The sequence below is a fragment of the Megalopta genalis genome, chromosome 3 (genome assembly GCF_051020955.1).
Source record: "Megalopta genalis isolate 19385.01 chromosome 3, iyMegGena1_principal, whole genome shotgun sequence".
Taxonomy (NCBI): Eukaryota; Metazoa; Arthropoda; class Insecta; order Hymenoptera; family Halictidae; genus Megalopta; species Megalopta genalis.
In genome coordinates, this window is record NC_135015.1 from 17,588,603 (window position 1) to 17,608,546 (window position 19,944).

The 19,944-nt window shown below is 43.6% G+C and overlaps 2 protein-coding genes across 7 annotated transcripts in view; one reads left to right on the plus strand and one right to left on the minus strand.

The window, feature by feature from the left end:
• The first annotated feature begins 94 nt into the window (after positions 1 to 94).
• On the plus strand, positions 95 to 3,487 carry LOC117225007 (nucleolar GTP-binding protein 1). Its single transcript, XM_033478289.2, has 8 exons — positions 95 to 308; positions 385 to 659; positions 743 to 980; positions 1,059 to 1,301; positions 1,377 to 1,628; positions 1,703 to 1,990; positions 2,063 to 2,341; positions 2,426 to 3,487. Exons 1-8 carry the CDS (start codon positions 261 to 263, stop codon positions 2,723 to 2,725), a joined length of 1,923 nt encoding a protein of 640 aa, XP_033334180.2. The 5' UTR covers positions 95 to 260; the 3' UTR covers positions 2,726 to 3,487.
• mav (TGF-beta domain-containing family member maverick) overlaps positions 3,222 to 19,944 on the minus strand; it is a 53,247-nt gene continuing 36,524 nt past the window's right edge. For all 6 annotated transcript variants that reach the window (XM_076520249.1, XM_076520248.1, XM_076520247.1 and 3 more), the window contains one exon: positions 3,222 to 5,668. In XM_076520249.1, the coding sequence (XP_076376364.1) occupies positions 4,881 to 5,668 (788 nt within the window). In that variant the 3' untranslated portion in view covers positions 3,222 to 4,880. The remainder of the gene's footprint in view (positions 5,669 to 19,944) is intronic.

Sequence of the window (19,944 nt, forward strand, 5' to 3'; positions counted from 1 at the left end):
CGCGCTAATTGGCGCTGTACGGACCCTGAACAGAGCTTCCAGATTTCGCCACAAGGAGCGCCATTGTCATGTCAATTTGATCACGGAATTAACGTCCTTTCTATACGATTGCAATATCTGTGCAATGTCGTCGTACACGTGTTTTTGTCCTGTACACGGTTAGGAACGCGTTTATAATTAAAAACCGGGCGCATTGTTATTACACGACTTGTGCAATTTGATATTTTTCTGAAGTGGTGATTTTTGAAGAACACGCAACAATGGCTTTGTACAATTTCAAGAAAATTGCGGTGGTCCCCACCGCAAAGGTTAGTTGACATATTCTCGATCTTCTATTTACGGTTAAATATATTTTGACGTTAACGTTTTATTCTTTATTGTTAGGACTTCATCGACATAATATTGTCGAAGACACAGCGTAAAACGCCCACGGTTGTCCACAAGAATTATAAAATCACCAGGATACGATCGTTTTATATGCGCAAAGTGAAGTTCACACAGCAGAATTTCCACGATAGATTGTCCCAAATAATACAAGAATTTCCCAAACTCGACGATGTTCATCCATTTTATGCCGATTTAATGAACGTTCTGTACGACAAAGATCACTACAAATTAGCCTTGGGTCAGATAAATATAGCAAGACATTTAATCGACAGGTAATTAATATCTGAAACAATATTTTATTTTATTCCATTGATGTACACGTTACTTAAAAAGTAAACACATTTTATGATAATAGCGTATCAAAGGATTACGTGCGTTTAATGAAGTTCGGAGATTCCCTGTACCGATGTAAACAACTGAAGAAGGCTGCCTTGGGTCGCATGGCCACCATTATGAAAAGGCAGGCAGCGAATCTGGCTTATCTCGAACAAGTTCGTCAGCACTTGGCCAGGTTACCCAGTATAGACCCCTATACACGTACCATTATAATCTGTGGCTTCCCAAATGTTGGTAAAAGCAGTTTCATAAACAAGGTGACCTAATTTTTTATGTATAGAACATTAGAAACAGACAAACAATTTGGAGGAAATGAACTAACTTTTCAATTACAGATCACGAGAGCCGACGTTGAAGTTCAGCCGTACGCGTTCACAACGAAATCATTGTACGTCGGTCACACGGATTACAAATACTTGAGGTGGCAAGTGATCGACACTCCCGGAATCCTAGATCACTCGCTCGAAGACCGAAACGTCATAGAAATGCAAGCGATAACTGCGTTAGCGCACTTGCGAGCAGCTGTACTTTATTTCTGCGACATTTCAGAGCAATGTGGTCACACGTTGGACGAACAGGTGACACTTGAACCAGATTCGCGCGTCGTCTGCATTGACCTTCGAATAAATTAATCGTGTGAAATCGTTTTTCAGGTGAAGCTATTCGAATCTATCAAACCTCTTTTTGCGAACAAACCGTTGACGGTTGTATTGAATAAAGTAGACGTCTTACGGTTGGAGGAACTTCCAGAGGAAAAACAAACGCTTCTGAAGTCGTTGGAAGATAAAGAAGTGCCTGTATTAGAGATGAGCACGATAACCGACTTCGGGGTGATGGACTTGAAAATACAGGCTTGCGAACGTCTGTTGACCTACCGTGTCGATCAAAAGATACGAACGAAGAAGGTGAACGAAATAAATAAATTGTTCGGTCGAGTTTTAAAGAATGGAGTGTTTAATATATTATTTACTAATTACAGGTGGATGGACTGCTGAATCGTCTGCACGTCGCGCAACCGGTGCCAAGGGACGATAAGGTCCGCGCGCCGTGCATTCCGGAGAGCGTTCTGAAGAAGAGGCAAGCGGCTGCAGAACAGATGGCGAGAAAACGGAAATTGGAGCGACACATAGAAGAAGAACAGGGCGACGATTACGTCCTGGACTTGAAGAAGAATTATGATATCGAGGGAGACCAGAAATTCGACATTATCCCCGAAATCTGGGAGGGCCACAATATCGCCGATTATATCGACCCAGATATATTCGAGGTTCGTATTCGCATAAGCCCACAAAAGTTAGTCTGATCGAAAGCCAGGTACTAATACTTTCTTCGTTCGCAGAAATTGAACCAACTCGAGAGGGAGGAACAGCTTCGAGAAGAGGCTGGTATGTACGACTACAAGGTGCCGGAGTTGTCCGACACGATGAAGGAGATCGTGCAGTTGGCCAAGCAGATTCGGGACAAGAAGGCGATCATGAAGGACGAGGCGATGATCCAGAAGGCCTCGACGAAACCTGTGATGCCGCGCACGGCAGTGGCAAGAGGCCGAGACAGATCGGTAACGAAGCTGAAGGAGCAAATGGAAGACCTGGGCATCGACATGGAGGGTACCGAGGAGGTAAGTAGCATGATGAACTTTTTTTAGAAGTCTACTATCAATTGCTATTGAAAGGTACTAATCGATTACGCTTCTGACAACCAGGCGCACTTCATGAAAACAAGGGGCCGATCAAGGTCGCTGTCTCAGCCGGCCAAGAAACGCATGCGTGTGGACTCTGTCTCGCAGTCGCGAGCTCGAAGCAATTCGAGACCGGCTCGCGACGACATGGGCGTGAAGAACGTCGCCATGAAGACGAAGCTGAAGAACATAGCGCACAAGGCGCTGAAGAAGAAGATCGCGAAGAAGGGTCTGAAGGGCGAGGCGGATCGATTCATCGGCACGAAGATGCCGAGACACTTGTTCTCCGGAAAGAGGGGCACCGGCAAGACGGACCGAAGATAATCGTATTCGTTTCTCGCTAACGTTTATGCGTAGGAGATTGGTGTGTTTCAAACTACCGAATGAATTAAACTCCGCCGCGAACGTTTGTCAACCGGCGAAAAGCAGAACGCGATTAGCCCGGAATTAAAAGCGCGGCAGATACCGCAACAATATGAATGAATTGTCTACGATTGCATAACTCTCCGGTTCGCCGGTGACCTTCGGCCCCGCTCGGGGCAAGCGACATCGTGCGCCCGGCGAAACTTTATTGCTGTCGCGCGACGATAACCCCTCGCGGCTACACAGCTTACAAGACCCGTTGTTCAGCGGATTTCTGTCGCTTGCCATGTGTAACACCGCCGATAACGACGATTGTCGCGTTGAGCAACGTCTCTCTCGTTGCCTCATAAATGTCGGAGAACGTTGCAGGATCGGATTCGGAGCTGCATCGGATGGAGAAAAGGTTGCCCGCGAAAAGTTCTGCGGTCGAGACACACGGTTACTACTAAACGCTCTGTTATATAAATAACGAATAAATTTTTATTTCGTCGTTACATCATCGATGGCCGATTAGAGAAGATATAAAGAGTAACGCGAGTCGACCGGAAGTCGGTTCGCGAAGGACAGCCCGACGCGGGCAGCGGTCTGTCGACGAATTTGCGACGTAACGGCGCACACGTTTCGTATGCCTCGCGGGACGTGGAAAAGGAGTAACGTCTAGATGTTTCTTTTTATTGATGTGAAAAATATACAATAGATGCGTGATATGCGTACGTAAAGGAGGATGAGAGTATTTCGCCTTTAACGATAACGCTTCTTTTACAGCGACGACGTCCGGAGAATGACAAAATAAAGGGAGAGAGAGAGGTGTGGAGAGGGGTGGGGGGAGCACGGTGTCAAAGAGATACGCTCTGTAACTCTATTAGGAACTAACGAAACCTCGAGCAGAAGAAAACTCTATGAAGCAGCGATCCTCGCGTATAAATAGATTTCGAATCTGTCTTCTGCATTTAATACTCGGCTCGCAAATACGCGCTGTGGATACACCCATACATCTACGTTCTAACCCCAGAATGATCGAAATAAATTAAAAGAATGCATGCGGCGCGATGAGATATCGTGGTGTCGGTGACTTATCGACTTCCTTTTCTTCTTCTTTGTCGTCGTCGTCGTCGTCGTCGTCGTCGTCTCCTCTTTTGTCGGTAGATCCGCAAGTTCTTTCTCAGGGGGCCGGCGATCAATTAAGAACTAACTTCGCGTATGTACAAGGGTAATTTAAGAAAAGAAAAAAAAACCGAGAGAACCATTCAACGATACGAAGTACGATTATTTATGAGTAATAATGTCAAGCAGATATCTTAGTATCACAGTCAATAGAAGACCCGCGATTACGCGGGTATCTGGGCATTCGGTGATGCCCGGGGATCGCGTTCGCGGCCGTCCGCCGGCACAGAGAAGGACGTTCCCCCGCTTCGTCGCAGCTTAATTGTCCGCGGAATTACAGCGACTTTTACAGTCGACGGGCTATAGCATACCGTGACTCTCGTAAAAAACCGTGGAAGCCACACGTTCGAAGCGCAGGTACAACTTAACGACCGCGAAACGGCACCACCGAACGCCGTTCGGACGATTCTTTGGTGAGTCCTCGGGCGACAGTAAACCGCGTTCAGTTCTCGTTCCTCTCTAAGCATTTTCTGTCCCTTCTATCTCACGCGCGCCTCGCCGCACTAAATAGCTGCAGTAATGCCTCCATAACTGTCGCTCTTTATCTCCATTATCCGTTAGGACCGGCGGCCGTGGTACGCAACCAGCCAGAGAAGGGGCCCCGTCGTATTTTCTCTCGCCGTGGCCCGCTCCCATTTTCCAAGTCTCCGAAACCCGGGCAAAAATTCTATTTCGTTCCCCCCAGCACACCCCGCGACGTAGGGACGTCTGTAGGACAACAACTGTAACCCCGCGATTCAGGAATCCACGTCTGAACACCGTTGCTGAACGCTCTTAGTTCCTAGTCTCCGAACGAAATCGTCGTTCAGAACAATTTAGGCAGACTGTTCGAGCAACTTTTAAACCTTAATATTATACCCTTTCGAAGGACTTGAACGGGAATCGAATCGAAGGACCCATCGGGCCCAAAAGTAAGGTTATCGAGGCATTACTCTAGCGGAAGCTGGACGATTCAAGAGCAGGCGCACTCGAGCACTTGGATGTTCTTCCAGTAGGAGACCTTCAGCTGCGTGGAGTCGTTCTCGTCGAAGTAGACGATCATCAGCTGGTCGAGCTTGCTGGGCGCGCAGCACGGTTTCGGCACCTTCTTCCTGTCCTCCTTCCACAGCAAGCTCTGCAGAAGAGCGTGATGATGGGCCGGGTTGTACCTGGGCGGGCAGCGACCCTTGCAGTAGCCCGCGTCGAACGTCTTCGGATAGACGATGAACTCGAAGCCCTTCAGGTCCTTGAACATCACGGTCAGCTCGTGCCTGCAGCACTTCTTGCTCTCGCCTTTGCACTTGGTCCGGCGGCTTCTGTGCAGCGACATCAGCTCCTCGGGCGTCGACCGCTTCGACCTGGCGCTCGGCGACACCGAGGACTCCGTGAACACGTTCAGAACCGGCCCGGAGAAGCTTCTTCGGATTGGTTGCTCGTCCCGGAGGAACTCGAGCTCGAGGCCCAGGTTCTCCAGGCCGGCCTCCAGCCAGGATGCCACGGCCGCGGTCGAGTCCAGCTCCAGCCATCTCGAGTCCCGCGCCGACACCTTCTTCCGGGCGATCGGCTCTCTGGACCCGAACGTCCTCAGGTACAGCTGAACGTCCAGTTCCGATCGGTCGTTGTAATCGCCGTGGAGCAACAGCCGCAGGGTCGCGTGATCCACCGACGCGTTCCCATCCGCCTCAGGGATTTCCACGGGGAAGAACAACCGGTGACGGCGGTGTCCTCTGTCGATCCGACTCGATCCATTTCCAGGATGCGCTGTAACAGACACGACTCGCTGAATACATTACGTAAACGGAAACCTTGAATCCTCCACGCCGGCCGGGCCGGCCTCTCTCTTTCTCTCTGGCTTTCGATTCCGCGGGCCGCGCGTTTCAGGCACGGTTTTACGGCGCCGCGCCGCGGGGACCAAGGTGACGCGAGCCGCGCCGTCGAAGACGCGCGGGAAGGTTGCCGCGGCAAGAGTAATCGCGCGACATACAGTAAATTGTAGATTTTCTACAAAAATGGACGATTTGGGAAGAGGGGATACGATTATTCGAGCCTTTTATTATAGCCTTATATATTTTTTTATTTTATATTGTAATATATTATAATATATATTATTATATATATATATATATTATAATATAATTATTATATATATTATAGTATATATTATTATATATATATATATTATAATATATAATATTTATTTTATATTATTTTTTATTATAGCCTTATTATAGCCTCGATTATTCGAGGTTTTTATAGTTGTTGACAATCGATAACCATAAAAGAACGAGCCACAAGGCTCGAACAATCGTATCTCCTTTTCCAAAATTGTCCATTTTTGGGGACAATCTGAGCGTCAATTAGAGAGACATTACTGTACCGCGGTAATATGTTCGATGTCGCGCGAACATATTGACGAATCTGCGAGCAGTCGTGAATCGACTGCTCCTGAAATTTCTCTGGAGTATCATTCTGTTCGCTGCGATTTAATCGGGTCCCTTAGCTATCTGCGTCTGCTCTATTCGATCGTTTAAATAGCTGCGTCTGGAACCGCTCACTTAGCGTGCTACACTTGCCGACAGAAGTTAAGAAACATATTGTTCGGTGTAGTAGACTTTCTTAACGCAGGAGAACAAATTTGACCGCGTCTACGAAAATATTAATTCTTTTCTTTTTTTTAATTGTTTAACTTCTACTTTATATTTGGACTTCTTTTTTTCACTTAAACTTCTGTTTATTCTAGTTAGTTCTGAGTGAAACTACATTGAAATACAAACGATGTGTCATATGCTTCGCTGTAATGTGTACTTTTAATTGAATAAGAAGTATATTTCTGAAAATGTCGAACTCTAGTCAAATGTTAACGATATGTGAAGCCTCTTAACTTTTGTCGGTAAGTGTAAAATTCTAAATTCAGTCGTTTAAACAACTGTGTTAAGTAGCAGATCACGTGTTAGTGCAAAAGGCTTCGCTGAGAATTGTTCATTGCCTTTTAATACTTCGTTTACAGGAGAATGACGGGGTTGAATTTGTTCCTTTTTTTAGGATTATCAAGGTTGCAAGGACACGTTGATCAGGAATTTATTAAATACATTTGTTTCTTGGGAAAAATGTTGCGATGGAAATCGTTAAAAATCCGAAGGAATGTATTATTGTTACTTCTATAAAGAGAAATGAAGTACGTGATTGTAGTACAGTACATTCGTCCCTAATTGACGTTCATATTGCACGCAAAAATGGACAATTTGAGAAGAGGAGATACGATCATTCGAGCCTTGCGGCTCGTTTCTATAGTCGCCAATTATCAACAGCCTTGTAGCTCGTTTTTTATGTTTATCGATTTTCAACAACTATAAAAGCGAGCCGCAAGGCTCGAATAATCGTATCTCCTCTTCCCGGATTGTCCATTTTTGGGAACAATCTGAGCGTCAATTAGGGAGACATTACTGTAGTCGGTTTTTAACTATGGCAGGTCGAGCAAGAAGAGCAGCTGAACAAACTCCGGACAATCGTTATCGATTATTATCGCTTCGATTCGCGCCGCGAATCAACGGATTGTTCTTCATTTATCACGTCGCGCTTCGAGAGAATGAATCGTAGACGATGCACAGGAAGATATCGAACCGCGTTGCGGTCGAACGTCTTGCGAACGGAGGATTGATTTATTCTCGTTCCGCAGAATATGACACGGTAAAAAATCGAGAAATACGACGGGCACGAAGATTAATCGGTTCCGAATGCTTTCGAAGCAGAAATCGAGTAGCAGCGGCAGCGCGACACGAGTAACGAACTACGGAACGACGGAGACCGAGGATAGAAAAGTTTGCTGAACGATTAGAGATAATTGCAGCCTACTTTGGATCCGACAATAATTCTTGATAGACATCTTACTTCACGTATTTCTATTCGTATTCTGTGATCTACTCTGTCTTGATCCTTTATACTTCTGGGAATGCTTTGATCGTGTGTTTTACGTCGATACGATCGGAGCTTGATCGTTAATCGTTATCCTTCGTCCGATAAGAATCGTTAACAATCGTTGATCGTTGTCCTTGATCTGATTATGATCGTTAATAGGCATCTTGATTGACATCTTTCTATTCATTCTTCCGTGATTAACCCCTTTTTAATACTCTAAATTGCTGAGAATTTTTTGATCGTGTATTTTACGTTGATATGATCGGAGCTTGATTGTTAATTTGTTGACAGTCGTTAATCGTTATCCTCGATCCGACAATAATCATTAATATTCATTTTTCTTATAACATCCTTCTATTCATCCCTCTATGACCTACTCTTCTTTAATCCTTCAATCTTCTGAGAATTTTTTGACAATCATTAATCATTATCCCCGATCCGACAATAATCGTTAATAGACATCTCGCTTGACATCTTTTTATTTTTTTTTTCTTCATGATCTACCCTTCCCTAACCGTTCGAGTTCCGGGGATCATTGAATTTAATTAAAAAATAATTGAACGGAATAATTAAATAAAATAATTAAACATTAATAATTGATTTATACAGAAATCTTCTGCAAGCGTCTCTTCCGATATTTGACAAGACATGCTACCTTAAACTCGTCGCAGCTGCTGTAGCATCGATTGAAAAATATTGATCAGACTTTACTATACTATAAACAATGTAACACTTATCTCGAAATCTTGCACGATAATAAGCAAACGTAATAAAAAGATACAAATCATCAATTTACATAAGAAACGTGTTTTCTTCTATACATTTCCAGTCCGGGGGCACAGAAACTGGGACATCTACCCTATTCATGATGCTTTGTGATGGTTTTATCGTGTACAAAGTTTGCATCTAAATAATTTCGTATAAATAATATATATATATATATATATATAATAATATATATAATAAAATATACAATAATAATATATTTGATATAAATAAATTACCGATTATCGACAACTATAAAAACGAGCCGCCTGTTCCCAAATTATTCACTTTTGTCTCCAATCCGAGGATCAATTAGCTATACTTATTTACTATACTTCGACGATCCGCGAGTGCGCCGTCAGTCGTCCGCAGCGTTCAAACGTCCTCGGACTTTTCCGACACGAATTCGAAACGTCGCGATCTCGCTGCTCGGAACGACACGAACGGGGTTACTCGGCTTCGATTCTACGGCAATTTTCTGACCGCGCACCTTGGACCGATATGCCCGCGGAGCTCGATCGTCGACCGTTTTCCACGTGAAACACACGTGAATCGTTCTAATGATAGACGAGCCGCGCGGCGGACCTGTCCGATGGGACACATTCCGCGAAGGGTGTTGAGGCGAGGAACGCGCGGAGGTGACTGACCCGGTCGAATGACTGTATCGATCGGGATTTTTGCAGCGACACGGATCGGCGACACGGTGTCGCCAGAGGCCGAGCCGAGCCGAGCGAGCGGTTTTTCAGCGCGTTTTTCATCGGGACGCGCGGCGTCGCGTCGCGGCGCGCCGGTTCCGTTTGGCGAAGCGTGGACGAGGCGTCCACGACACGTATCCGGTGGAGGCTGACGACAACGACCAGTCCCGTCCGTTCCATTTACATCGGCCAATTAGAGGAATTATCAAACTCCGGGGTAATTCGTTAATAGACGCGCTCGCGCGTCACCGCGCGCGGCTCGTTATCCGTCCGCGCGGCCGGCCGGGTTTACCGGTCGCCGTGTGCGCGCCTATGCCGCGGCGGCCGCAGCGGCGAGATCGTCGGGGATTTTCGCACGCAATTGTCTCTCCGGTTTGCGTCAGGACCCTGGACAGGTAGTTCCCGACGCATTCCAGGATCGTTCCGGGAACTCGACGCGCGCGTGTCGCGCGTAAGCGGCTATTTACGACCGCGATATAATAACTTCTTTTTATACATTGTTCGCGCGCGCTCTCTAGAACTAGCAGGTTATCCCATAAGTCATGCGAATTTCCTGTTCTATTTCCGGATGGTGGCATACCGGCTGCGACGTTACCTCACAGGTAACGTCGAGCTCTGTGCAAGGTATTGCTGTAAATTCTCCTTAATTGATGTTCGGATCGTACACCAAAAAATTGACGATCTGGGAGGAGGAGATTTCGAGCTGATATTCGAGTCTTGCGGATCGTTTTTATAGTTACCGATTGTCAACGACTGTAAAAATGAGCCACGAGGGTCGAATAACCGTATCTCCTTTTCCCAAATTGTCTATTTTTGGGAACAATCTGAGGGACAATTAGGGAGAATTTATTGTACGGCTTGATTTTGAGCGTGCAATCTTTACAGGTGAATCAACAATGTTTATTATATAATAATTACAAATATTTTATATAAATAAAAATATATCTATTTTTATTATATTATATGTATTATATTTATATTTATTATATTTTATATATATATATATATATATATATATATATATATTATATTTGTATTTATTATAATATATGTATTATATTTATATTTATTATTAGTATTATTATTATTATATTTATATTTATTTATAAGGCAGCTTTTCAAAACATATTTTTGAAGATATTTCTTGCAGACTTGTTAGCCTTTCTGTTGTCCCTAATGTAACAGAAACTATTATTCTAGTTAATTGCCAAAAATTGAATAACGAAATGAACGATTTAGACACTCTGGGTCAAAATTGACCTAGCCACCGCCTGGCGAGGGTCAACGCCAAATCTACCATGCCGGTCAAGACGACCGTTTCTATTTTCCTTTAGTATTTATTATGTGCTCTCTCAAGTGCTTAAATATCGATGGCAAGACAATAGAATATTATTTCGTTTTAATAAAAAAAAAGCGATATAACAGTCATACCTAGGGTTAGACAGGTTATTGCTAGATATTTTCATCGCGAGTCAGGCTCGCCGAAGTATAAAAAAGGATTAAAAACACCCCATACAAGATACTCGTTCGAAGCGAATAAATTAATTTGGAGATATCCGTTTCTAAACATAGACAGAACGCCGCGTATTACTTAATTCGTAAAGGACATTGGAACGCACGTTTCGTCGCTGCACGCGAAGGGGTTCCGCAAATTCTCCGAAGTCTATTGTGCCTGAAATAAGGTGCTAATGATGCTAACGGGACGCGACTCGCGGTACAAATAACCGGGTGGTGACTCTCTGGTGCAGAAATTAGTCGAAAAGAAAGAATAACTTTTTTTCTGTCTAGGTCCTCGCTTCGGTGAAAAATGAGTACGAAGATCGCCAGGTTTGCGCGTCTGGATACACATGGATTCGCGAGAAGTAGATTCGGCCAGCCATGGACAGACGCGTCGGTAGATTCCGAGCTAATAATCAAAGTGAAAGCAAGTCCTTCTTTGAAATATCTCTGGAATTAACCATTTTTTACCATCGGGCCTTAATACTTTCTTCTCTGGAATATATTTATATTCCATATTTATTCCATATTTATATTCCATTTATATATTTATATAAAAAATCTATTTATATAAAAGAGGAATCTATTTATATAAAAAAAGAGTATCTCTTCTTTTTAAAGAATAATGTAATTGTTGACTGCACACGTATCACTGTACTTCTGAAAAAGAATTTGGTACAATGAACGTAGCACTTTCTGAGCAACACATTCTTCTCTTCAAGCATCAGTCTGTATGAATACAATCTTTTTATTAATGTGTAATTTGTTTCATATTCAACGTGGTCTCAATTATTTAGATGCAAACTTTTTGCACGATAAAACTACCGCTAAATAAATAGGGTAGTTGTCCCAATTTCTGCGCCTCTTGTTTGAAAATGTATACAGAAAGAAACGTTTCATACGTAAATTGATGATTTGCATTTTTTTATTATGTTTAATTATTTTATTTTATTATTTTGTGCAATTACTTTTTATTATTTACAATTCATTTAGCACTAACAACGATGAAAAACACTGATCATGCATCATATTATATATCATATATCTTTAAAATAAATCCAATAACAGGGCCAGAATTTAGAACGTATCCGTATTTCGGCGCCCTCTTGCATTATACCGCGAAAAAACAATATAACAAAAAAATCAAAACAGATTGAAAACATTATCAAAGGAAGCACAGAAATATGGAGGCATACAGAAATACGGGGCACGGAATTATCCACGCAGCCTCTGGAAAGAGCACGCAATTAGAGTCAAGAACACCCTTTCTTATTTCCTCGAAAACGTCATTAAATCACTACTTCCCGTCGCGCGAAAAGACATTTCCAAACACAAAAATGCCTGAAAAACCAAAATATAGTTTCACCCTATTAAACGAAGATCCGAGTATTGAACGAAAGCTTCGACAAATCGAAAACCGGCTCGAAGGCACGGAAATCGGTGCACCCAGCCAACATCGTCCAGCCCTTCCGCCGCGTCACACGTGTCCAGACGAGAAACCTAGAAACACCGGGGCGTCGCGTATCGATTCGGAAGGGCCCAGGCGACTTTCCAGAGCGGTCGATCGGACTTTCACGTTGAAAACTACAATGACCAGGCCGGATCAAAAGCGGGACGTAAAAGTTAACGAAAAGCTTGCGAGCGACACAGTTAGATAGGCCCCGGACAAGCGCAAAGACTGTCCACTGCCGCCTCTGGCTGGTCGCGTGGGAGCGTCTCGTAACCAGGCCATCATCCTCCTGGTATCGCACGCTTCCTCGCGCCCTTTATGTTCCCTTTTCTCCGTGAACAGAAGAGACCGACGCGGCGCGTTCGCGTAAGACAGGGGTGTCAAACTCAAAAGCTAACTTGGGCCAAATAAACAATGCTTAACTTTAGGTGGGCAGCAAAGAAAAAAGAAGTCAATGTTCATAGAAACAAATATTTTTATTTTGACTAGTACATTGTAATAAACACATATATAAAGTTAAATTATTGTTTACGTCCTGATACTTGACATCTCTCTCTGATACTATCTTTCCTATTTCGGGAGAAATTTGATTGGCCGAGACTACTTTCAAAATTTCTAATTCACATTTCTATTTTATTTTTACTTTGCGTTGGATGTATCGACTGGGCCGCAAAAATGTTCATCTCGGGCCGCGAGTTTGACACCCCTGGGCGTAAGGCGACACCGACGGATTAGCCGGGCCGTCGCCGTCGCCGCGACGGATATCGCCGAGTCGCCTAGGCTGTGTCGCCTGTACCAGTCGTAAAACAGACAGTCAACGTGTAACAGAAAACGCCCCGGTGTTACAGGTTCCGTTGTACGGGATAAATCTCTGTCGGAAATGTTAAAAATACGACGCGAGCCTCGCCACGAGAAAGTTATCTCGATCCCCGGCGCGTCGCGCGGCCGATATCCTAACGGTCCTCTCCGGAACGTTATCTCCGCTCGGCTCGGCTCGTCCCGGCGCGCCGTAAAGCACGAACGAACTTCGGTAGAAAATAGTTTTCCAAATCCTCCGCCGGTGAAAACGGCCGGCGCTCTCACGTACCGCCACGGCGAATCGTCGTCGGTCTTTTTATTTTCTTTTTTCCTTTTTTCTTCTTCGTTGGCCGCGATAAAAAACGAGCCAGCCGTCGACGGATCCGTTTTCTCGGTCACCGGGACCGTCACCGTTGCTTCGACGACCACGACGACGACAGCGGCGATGGGTGTCGCTGGGATGCTGACAGCATTCTCCGGCATGCTTACCGGTAATTACGATCGTTGAACAAGCCGGAGTTACGGTAATTAACGAGTTACGATAATACCGAATCAGAAGCCGAGGCGCGAGCTTCGACCTTGGCTGGCTGGCGGCCGCGAGATCCTTACGCTAATTCCAGGCAATCCTTTATGGCAGGACGAATGGGGGATCTTCGTGCGAAGTTAAATGTTATCGAGATCGACTCTAGGGAACGGAAGGGTCTTCTGTTAATAATTGTTAATAATTTTAACAATAATAGAATAGGTGGGAGGATGTTGCAAGTGGACTGTGGATCTTCGTGCGAAGTTAAATGTTATCGAGATCGATTTTAGGGAACGGAAGGGTCTTCTGTTAATAATTGTTAATAATTTTAACAATAATAGAATAGGTGGGAGGATGTTGCAAGTGGACTGTGGATCTTCGTGCGAAGTTAAATGTTATCGAGATCGATTTTGGGGAACGGAAGGGTCTTCTGTTAATAATTGTTAATAATTTTAACAATAATAGGATAGGTGGGAGGATGTTGCGAGTGGACTGTGGATCTTCGTGCGAAGTTAAATGTTATCGAGATCGATTTTAGGGAACGGAAAGGTCTTCTGTTAATAATTGTTAATCATTTTAATGTAACGAATAGAACGTGGGAATGTTGTTAGATACTTTTGATGTTATTGCAGTTTGACATTTCGTCTAGTCGCTTTTATCATACATAAAATGAACAGCCCGGTTGCAAGGAATGCTTGACGTTCTAACATCATAGCTTGACGTGGCATGAACGTCGCAAAGTTGTATTATGTGAAAGCGGAATCGTTATATAAATGCATCGAAGAGAGAGAGATATAACTGCTGACAGCTTTTGTAACAATTCCAGGGTCTCTTGCTTGATTTTTTAAATGAATTCAAAATCCTCGGTTACTTATCTTTGCCTTCTAGCATGCCAACTAATCTCACAATATATCAAATAACAGGATTAATGGGATAATTTTATCAGCCAAATTGTTTTAATTTTATCCAATATTTGTTACTGAGAACAAGTATACTAATCTCACAGTGTATCAAATAACAAGATTAAAGGAATAACTTTATTAATCTAATTGCTTCAATTTGATGCAACCTTTGTGACTAAGAACAAGTATACTAATTTCACAGTATATTAAATAGCAAGATTAACGGAATAATTTTATTAACCCAATTGTTTTAATTTGATCCAATTTTTGTGACTAAGAACAAGTATACTAATCTCACAGTGTACCAAATAACAAGATTCAAGGAATAACTTTACTAACTCAATTGCTTCAATTTAATGCATCTTTTGTGACCAAGAACAAGTATACTAATCTCACATCGCTTCAATTTGATGCAACTTTTGTGATCAAGAACAAGCATGCTAATCTCACAGCGTATCAAATAACAGGATTCAAGGAATAACTTTATGAACCCAATTGCTTCAACTTTTGTGACCAATAACAAGTATACTAATCTCAATTAAATTAAAAGAACAACTTTATCGGCCCAACTGTTTCAACTTGATCGAATTTCCGCGACTAAGAACAAGAATACCGATCGCCCAACAAGATTAACGGAACAATTCGATCGAACATTTGTGATTCCGAAATCGTCGATCAACGTGTTAACAAAAGAGAAGAAGACTGCGAAAACAATTGCCAGTAGATAAAGCACCGGCACGGGACGTGGCCTGATACTTCACAAGCCCTGCGCCCGCTATAAATGCACAAGGATCCACACTCCGGTAACGAAGTAATTTATTCTAGATGCCAGAAAACGACGAAACGCGGCACGATGTTTACGCTATATGGCTGCCGATCGAAACCGTGCACGGCCTGGCTAGACAAAAATCGGCGGCTCGCTTCATAAATCAGGCGCCGGTTTGTACAGGGCCTCGGAATGCACGGCGGCGTTTCGTGGCCCGGCCATAAAACGCGCGCGCGTCTCTCTCTCTCTCTCTCTCTCTCTCTCTCTCTGTATCAATCTGCATTCCGTTCTCTTGAAAGATCCGTTTGTTAAGCGCATCATTGTTGCGGGGGCGATCCCTAGAAACGGATCGCGGGCCGCCGTTCTCGGTCTCTTCTGGTTCAACGGCGCGGCGGCCCGATCGGGAAAGAAAGGCCGCGCGTTTGGCGATCGACCAGCGATCGCGAAATAACTCCGCGTGAAATCGTACGGGAATCTCTGGCATTCCGATAATTCGGCGTAAAAGTTGGAGAAATTCGTCACCGTGCCGGAATTCCGACTCGCGGATGCCCCGAACCGGTCGTTCGGATTATTCGCGGCACGCACACCAATTATAGATTACCTTGCGCGGCATCGCGGCCAGAAATAGCGACAAATGCTCGTAATATCGCGCGGCCGATTACAAAAGCCCGCCGAGAATAGAGAAACTTGTTTATTTGCGTGCTGGTCGCGTCCCAAAAGTTTCCAGCTCTTCTCGAAAACTAGTCGGATTTCGGCTTACGCGCGTCGCGTGGCCGAAGTTCGTTTTGTAAAAAAAATAGAGGATCCCGCTGATTTGCGTGCCGTGGCCGCCGAACGGACGCATCTCGAGAAATTCCAGTTCCTTCGGTTACTTTTCGAGCCTAATCGGTTTGCGCGGGGCGACTTCATTTGCGAATCCGTGCACGAGATCGTGTCCGCAGTCCCAACGTGAACGTGAACAGAGACGAAAAAGGTAATACGGTAGAGCTTCGAAACTGTTAGTTTGATTCTTCTTATTTTCGTTTAATTATCGATGCAATAGGATGCGACGATAGCTCGTGGTTCGATCGAGGTCCTTCTATGGTTTCAGCGTTATTATCTTAATGTCCTCGCTTGGTATAGGTTCCCTGGAGCCCAGAAGATTCGTCTGCATCTTTTTTGTATACGGTTGCTCGTGACCTTGACATTAACTATTGCATTGTGTTCAGTTATGGGAATAACTTTAGTAGTTTTCACTGTTTGAACTTTCAATCAGAACTTTTATTTAATTAAAGAAATCTTAAGAAGATTTCGAGATAGAGATCTTAATTAAGGAAGATATAAAATTTGTTCTCTCTTCACGTCGCCTTCACGATTAAATCCCATTAGGTGGTAAATAAAAATCTATTTGCTAGATTGATTTTTGTATTCAATCTGTTCGTTGAAATTCAACAATATGGATTTTCAGCCGTGTATACAAATAAATTGAATTAAACTGCATCACTTGAAACAATCAAAAATTTAAATACTGAAAATCGACGAAAATCCGGTTCGATAAATCGCGAGGCCCGAACGCAGTCGTGCCTGCAGAATTTTCGAAGGCGCAGCGAGAAAGTTGCAAGAAACTGGGATCGGCAAGAAAAAGAGACGGAATCGCGCGGCATGGAACGAACACCTGTAACATCTGCGTCCAAAGAAAATCGCTGCTGCGAACGGTTAGGCGCGCTGGTAATGCGTCCGAAGCAATTCCGCAGGCTCGTTAACATCGTCGTCAACACGGGATCGGGCTCATTATTTTTCCCGGATGGAATCCCGCGGTATTTTTGGCCGGTTTCCACGGAATCGGCACGCGACCGAGGAGCGAATCGCGCGGCGGAATCCCGGTGGAAGGAACGCGGCTCGCGTCGATGTACAAAAGGAAATCGAAGCTGACCGAGCCGCGGCTTCCTCGCCGATTCGTTCTTATTGCGTTCGGGAACTCGTCGTTCGGCATTCCATCGCGGTCGGAATTTCTATTTCATAATAACGCGGTCGCTGCAGACGCTGCAAGAAGAGGACGCCCGTGATGCGAGAGTGCGCCCCGGCCCGAGCTGCGACGACGACTTATAGCCGTCGTCGGGAACACGTTTTCCTTTCCGCGAACGGTGGAAAGCGGTTCGCCGTGGCACTTCGGACCAGTTCCGCGACCACTATACTTCTCCGGATCGCTCCGACGATGAAACCGAAAGCTTTTTGCTTCTCGATGCGGCCGCCACTCGCCGGTGACTTACTCGGCCCCCGTGATTTATGTACCAGTCAGGGTAAAACACCTGGATCGCTAAGAAAATTGCGATTTAACAACCAGTCAGGCACCTGATGAAGATTTCATACGTAATTTACTAGACGCGAACGTTGCTCCTTCGTACTGAAACGAAACATTTCATTCTACTGTTATCGATAGACCGCGCGGATTTTATGCGTGCATGAAGTAAACGAGGTACATTTTGCGTAGCTTGAAACAGTAGAAATGTGAAAAAGACATCGGATAATGTCGATGTACTAATTTCGATCTTCTAGAATTGTTTTAGAAATAATGCAATTTCTTAGTTAGTCGTGTCTTTTGTATTTTATTATATATATTATTATCTTTTATGTTATTCTTTTGTATTTTATCTCCTTATTTTGCTAATCTAATTTTAAACGATAGTAACAACGAAAAACATACGAAAAACGATCATTTTCTCGTTCTATTAACAATTATCGATTGTGTTCTATTAACCCTTTGCACTCAAAATCCATCTTAACTGTAAACCTAAAATAATTCGTCTGACTTACAGTATCTCTATTTAATATCACAAAGTGCATTTTACACGCATGAAATTGAAATCTCGTGACGACAGTTGCACATTCAACCATTTTTTTCGACAATACAAAAATGATCTTGGAACGCGATGCAACGATTTCAGAAGCGCCTCAGAGTCACCGCTCGGCTGCAAAGGGTTAGCACTTAGCAACCTTGCTATCACGAACGCAGAACGCGAGCAACAGAAATTTTTCCGCCTGATTGCTAGACTGTCCGGTCATCGAACGTCCTTCGTGACTACCTGCCAATCCCGAGACAAATTAATTTTACGTCTGCCGAGCGAAGACGACTTGCAGCACGCACGATCCGCTATTTTCCTTTACGTTGAACGGTGATTAGAACAGCCCTGAAATCTGCGCCCTTTTTCAAGCACTCGACTCGCGTTCGACTAGCGGAAGAAAGTCTATTCTCGCGCAGGAATCCCATCGAACGCTCAACACAATTGCTTAAATAGCATCATCGCGAATGCGAAACGTTGCTGCAACAGAGCAAACTACATACTTCGGCGTCTTCAGCTTCTTCCGACAGAGCATAAGACACTTAAGTACCGAGTTATGATACTCGGTACATTCTTTGCTCATTATCCTCCGCGTTGCTATCTCGTGTATACCAAAGGGTTACGCCGGTTAACAAGAAACCAAATCAAGATCGAAACCCACCACTGAACCTAGCGAGTTCTGAAAATAACTGACTGGCGTTGCTTCGCACGAGCGACAAGATTGAGACACGCATTTCTTTTTTACATGTATATAGGACGATGACTGAACGAGCTCGTTGACAATTCGTTGTCAACGAGCGTAGCAACACGAGGCTCGTACCAGTCTCGTTGGCGTAGCAGCAGAGTCAATTTTTTATCAGCTGACCGTGCAATCGAGCGGGATGCATTCAATCATCGGGATCCGCAAACATGCTAATGCCGCATCACGCGGAGTCTCGTAAAATCATGTGACGTTCGAAGAGCGAGAATGCTCTTCTGTACTTCTAATATTCCGAAACTGTTGGAAACGGTTTAGGATCGCGTCACGCGGTTCGCACACGGACGGAGTTCGTTCCTACGATTTCACGTGATTTCACGTGACGCGACATTTTACTCTGTGTTTCTATCTTCGTGAATAATTAGAAATACCGAGAAAACACGACCTAATACGACGTAATAGGTGCCTCGATGGTGTGCCTCGTTCCGCTCGGCACACAAAAGTAAAAAAATTGTTCTGTAAAATTTCGTGTTTGCTTCCATTCAAATAGGTCACCAATTCAGTAACGCAAATAGTGGTGAGTAACATAACAATAGCGGTTAGTAACGCAAATAACCGGTGAGAAATTAGATTAGAAGTCGAGAAAAGACACGCAAGCCAATTATGTATACGTTGCATATAATAAATGTTTTCTAAATGACATTTTGTTGCATATACGAGTTGTTTCTTTCTGTAAATAAATTGGAATTGTTTTATTTTACTTGTTATACACGTATTTGAATGTTATTTTATTTAGAGCTATGGATGAGATACTATTATTCGCATTTTCCAACTTTCAGAGAGGATAAAAAATCGATTTTTTCATCCTTTTTTTACAATTAGCTCCGCCTATTCTCTCTAATATATTTTATTTTTCAGAATCTGACAGTAATAACGAATTGCTGCGAAATACACTAAAAAAATTAAGACTAATTGTTGTTTATCTTGTTATTTATTTACGTTCGAATATATTAAAAACTGGATATATTTCTTAATTATTATACTACTCGCTGATGCATTTCATCAACTATTTCACGTCAAAAATAATGTTGAGAATTAAATTCACCGAATACAAATATCATTAAGCTACTAATACTATTCAAATATAACTATTTCAACGAAAAATTGCTTTTTGATCTTTTTTAACACTGTAATTTAACATTGCACCGTG